The sequence below is a fragment of the Rattus norvegicus genome, chromosome X, assembly GCF_021556685.1.
Source record: "Rattus norvegicus strain SHRSP/BbbUtx chromosome X, alternate assembly SHRSP_T2T, whole genome shotgun sequence".
Taxonomy (NCBI): domain Eukaryota; kingdom Metazoa; phylum Chordata; class Mammalia; order Rodentia; family Muridae; genus Rattus; species Rattus norvegicus.
The window spans coordinates 137,596,270-137,600,884 of record NC_141554.1 but is presented as its reverse complement, the minus strand read 5'-3'; the positions used below and the strand labels follow the sequence as shown (position 1 = coordinate 137,600,884).

The 4,615-nt window shown below is 47.0% G+C and overlaps 1 protein-coding gene across 1 annotated transcript; it reads left to right on the top strand.

The window, feature by feature from the left end:
• The first annotated feature begins 1,455 nt into the window (after positions 1–1,455).
• Positions 1,456–2,148, top strand: LOC120099272 (high mobility group protein B4-like). The gene has a single exon (XM_087601241.1). The coding sequence runs from the start codon at positions 1,587–1,589 to the stop codon at positions 2,091–2,093; it is 507 nt and encodes a 168-aa protein (XP_087457367.1). The 5' UTR covers positions 1,456–1,586; the 3' UTR covers positions 2,094–2,148.
• Positions 2,149–4,615: the final 2,467 nt, after the last annotated feature.

The following is a 4,615-nucleotide window of genomic DNA, read 5'->3' as shown; positions in this document are numbered from 1 at the left end:
TTGTGGGATACGTGGAAGGTTTGATTGATCAGTCAGAGGCTCAGATCACATGTAGTGTCGGCACATATAGGCCAAGGTGTGTGTGTGTGTGTGTGTGTGTGTGTGTGTGTGTGTGTGTTGAAAACTGCCCATAGTGTTCCTTCTGCCTTCCACATCTCCACCTCAGTGCATTTGTTTATGGACCACTCTAATGGGGTTAGAGATAGAGCTCAGTGGTAGGGTCCCTGCCTAGCATGTGTAGGGCCTGGAGTTCCCTCCCCAGTACTTCAAATCTACACAACAAACACACAAATCTCTCTAATCAAAAGCAACCAGAGCTTCCAGGGACTAAGCCACTACCTAAAGACTATACATGGACTGACCCTGGACTCTGACCTCATAGGTAGCAATGAATATCCTAGTAAGAGCACCAGTGGAAGGGGAAGCCCTGGGTCCTGCTAAGACTGAACCCCCAGTGAACTAGACTATGGGGGGAGGGCGGCAAGGGGTGAGGATGGGGAGAGGAACACCCATAAGGAAGGGGAGAGGGGAGGGGGATGTTTGCCCGGAAACCGGGAAAGGGAATAACACTCGAAATGTATATAAGAAATACTCAAGTTAATAAAAAAAAGAAAGAAAGAAAAGCACTCCAACATTCTGTAGCTAGAAAAGGGTTTTTTGTTTGTTTTATTTTTGTTTTTGTTTTTGTGATATTTTGGTTTTTGTATTATGAACAAAAAGTTAAAAACCATTGTTTAAAAAGAAAAAAAACCACACAGGAAAGGGTAACTCATACAGGAAAACACACAGGAAATATATACAATTCAGCCTAGCCACTACAATGCATTACTGAGCCAGCACAGGGGCCATGATTTTTTGATCATTACATGCTCATTTTTGTCCCCAGTCCCCTTCCCAGAGTTCTTCATCCCCTCTCCCCTTCACCTGAAAAGGTCATCTATACCCCCAGGCATCCCCCTTCCCTGTGGCATCAAGTCTCCACAGGATTAGGCACATCCTCTCCCACTGAGACCAGTGAGGGCCAGATTCCCAGGGCCAGTAGAAACTCTAATAAGGTTCCCATAAGCCTTTGTCATTCCTTAGAGGCAAAAGAGAAAGTCCCTGGAGAAACCAACCACTAAGAGGGCCTACATGGGGGCTGGAGAGTTGGCTCAGTGGTTAAGATCACTGACTGCTCTTCTGGAGGTCCTGAGTTCAAATCTGAGCTACCATATGGTGGCTCACAACCATCTGTAATGAGAGCTAAGCCCTCTTCTGGTGTGTCTGAAGACAGCATATATATATATATATATATATGTGTGTGTGTGTGTGTGTGTGTGTGTGTGTGTGTGTATTTTTTTCTTAAAAATATAGGGCCTTCCTGTAAGTGACTGAGCTTGGCAGCCATTGGTCAGTTCAGGGATGACGTCACAATTTGCCTTCTTTGACCCAACAATGCCCATCAGCACTGAAAAGGCTGGGCCCTGGCTGAGGCGCACACAGAGGGAAGATTTCACCCCATGGAGGACACTGTCTAGGCTGCTCCTGTAGTGAAGACCAATCGCTGCTCTCCAATCAGCAGGATAGGAATTCGAGCTTCTATAAACATGGGAAAAGACAGCAAAGTAAGACCGAAAGTGAACGTCTCTCCTTATGTCCATTTTATGATGGACTTCAGAAATCAAATGAGGGAGCAACAGCCAAACATCTACTATGACTTTACCGAATTTTCTAGAAAGTGTTCTGAAAAGTGGAAGACCATCTCAAAGAAGGAAAAAAAGAAGTATGAAGCCCTGGCCAAGCGCGACAAAGATCGGTACCAACGTGAAATGAGAAACTATACCGGACCGAGAAGGGAGAGGAGGAGGAGAGATGCAGATGCACCGCGGAAGCCACCATCCTCGTTCCTGCTCTTCTCCCAGGACCATTTTGACGAGATAAAAGAACAACACCCAAACTGGACTGTGGGGCAGGTGGCCAAGGCTGCAGGGAGGATGTGGGCCAGGTGTTCAGAAGCGGATAAAATCCCCTACGAGGAGAGGGCTGCGGTTCTGAGGGCCAAGTACCTTGAAGAGCGGGAGGCCTACTACCACCAATGCCAGCGCGGGGAGTAAAACTTCAAGGGATGGGGCAAACCCAGTCTGAAACAATAAACCTCATTCAACTGGCTTTCTGGCTCTGGTGTTTAGTGTTTTCAGACTGCCCTTGGATGCTATGCTGTGGTAGTGAGTGGTTTGATTCAGGTCTAGCCTTGGGAAGGTTGGCTTCAGGGAGGCAGCTCTAAGACAGGGAACTGACTGCAGGACCCAAATGGCCTAGGGTGACATGGGTGGGCAAGCACATGTGAAAAGCCATTTGTGTACGGGGAGTCAGCTCTACAGCTAGCTGCCTTTGGGACCAAAAAGTATAGTGATTGGCTCAGACATTCCTGAAGACAAAGCCTGGCATTTGCTCAGCCTTGCTGTCTCATGGAAATAGCGCCAAAAGGACAGCGAATTGCTTTGACTGTACAGGCAGCCCCTTTGATTTTGATTACACTTTTGAGTTTGGAATCAAGTTGTTTGGGTTTGGACACATCAGGTCCATGTGACAGGTTAGGGTCCATGTGGCCTCCAGTCTCTTGGGGGTTGGGTGAATCTTCTCAGACTGCACAGACCTGGCAGTCCTGTGCTGTATATGTGTTGGGGTTCTCTTATCTGCTATTGCACGCTGACTGGTTGGTAGTCCATTGTGTCTGAGAGATCTTGGGACTCTATGATAATTGAGACTGCTGGCCCTCCTACAGGGTCACCCTCTTCCTTAGTGTCTTCCAACTTTTCCCCAATTCAGCCACAGGATCCGCAGTGTCTATCAACGGTTTGGGTATAAAAATCTTCCCCTGAATCTTCCAGCAGCTGGTTGTTGGGCCTTTCAGAGGGCAGTCAGAGTAGGCCCCTATATGTAAGCACGAGTTTTGCATGCAAATAGATGGAACTAGACAATATCATCCTAGTGATGTAACTCAGACTCAAAAGAAAATGCATAGCATGTATTCACTAATGATTGGATACTAACTGAACTAATACACATTACCTGGGATACAATCCACAGAACTGAAGAAGGTGAACAACATGAAGAGCTCAAGTGAGGATGCCTCAATCCCACTAGGGAAGAAGAAAAAAGCAATCACTGTAGGGATAGGAGAGAGGGAGAGAACTGCCTGGCAAGGGGACAGGGAGAAGAGGATCAGGAATTGCAAGGAGCAGGACTGAAGCCCTGAGGGACAGCAAAAGCATAGGAACAGGCAACCTCAGGAGGTAGGAAGGAGATGGGGGTAACCTTGAGAATGTACCAGACATCTGGTAAGTGAGAGACTCTCAGGACTCAAAGGGAAGGACCTTAGAAGAAATGTCCTACAGTGGAGAAAGAAAATTGTTGAGCCTGCCTGGTGTATGTGCACTGATTTGTTTTGCAGGGTTTCAGAGATCTCATGGGTTCAGGTTACTTGAGGCTACTGTTCCTACTACATGGTCGTCCTCCTCCTCAGCTTCTTCCAGCCTTTCCCTGATCAATCACAGGGGTCAGCAGCTTCTGTCCATTGGTTGGATGCACATATCTGCCTCTGACACTTTCAGCTACTTGTTGGGTCTTTTGGAGGACAGTTATAAGTTAGATCCATTTTGTGAATGCCCCATAGCCTCAGTAATGGTGTCATGTCTGATGGCTTCCCCTAGAGCTGGATCCCACTTTGGGCCTGACTCTGTACTTCCTTTTCCTCAGGATTTTCTCCAGTCCTGTCTATGCAGTTCTTTCAAACGGGAACAATTCTGGGCCAGAGTTTTTAACTGTGGGATGGCAACCCCATCACATTGTGGAGAGGAGAGCATCTGTGCCTGGGATTTGACAGCTCATATCATAGGAGCTGGGGAACAGTCTCTGTAGAGTAAGTTAGGTGCTTGATATCTCATGCTGAAGTTTGGATATTATGGTTGAGAGGGGAAGATGTCCCTTAATCTGTAGTATGGAAACACATCATGGGACAGAAATTGTGGGATACGTGGAAGGTTTGATTGATCAGTCAGAGGCTCAGATCACATGTAGTGCCAGCACATATGGGCCAAGGTGTGTGTGTGTGTGTGTGTGTGTGTGTGTGTGTGTGTGTGTGTGTACTGAAAACTGCCCATAGCGTTCCTTCTGCCTTCCACATCTCCACCTCAGTGCATTTGTGTATGGACCACTCTATTGGATGTTAGAGATAGAGCTCAGTGGTAGGGTCCTTACCTAGCATGTGTAGGACTTGGATTTCCCTCCACAGTACTTCACAAAACTACACAACAAACACAAAAATCTTTCTTGTCAAAAAATCAGTCAGGAAAAAGATCATACAGGAAACCTATAAAATTCAGCCTAGCCATTACAATGCATTACCAAACCAGCACAGGCATCATGTTCTTTTGATCATTAGATGCTTCATTTCTTGCCCCCAGTCCCCTTCCCAGAGTTCTTGATCCCTGCCCTCTCCTGAAAACAGGCTCTATATCCCCAGGCATCCCCCTTCCCTATGCCATCAAGTCTCTCCAGGATTTGGCACATTGCCTCCCACTGAGACCAGTGAGGGTCAGATTCCTAGGGCAGTAGCAAGTCTAATAAGGTTCAG

Coding starts and splice junctions, on each gene's coding strand:
- LOC120099272 (XM_087601241.1), top strand. CDS start 1,587: ATGGGAAAAGACAGCAAAGTAAGACCGAAAGTGAACGTCTCTCCTTAT.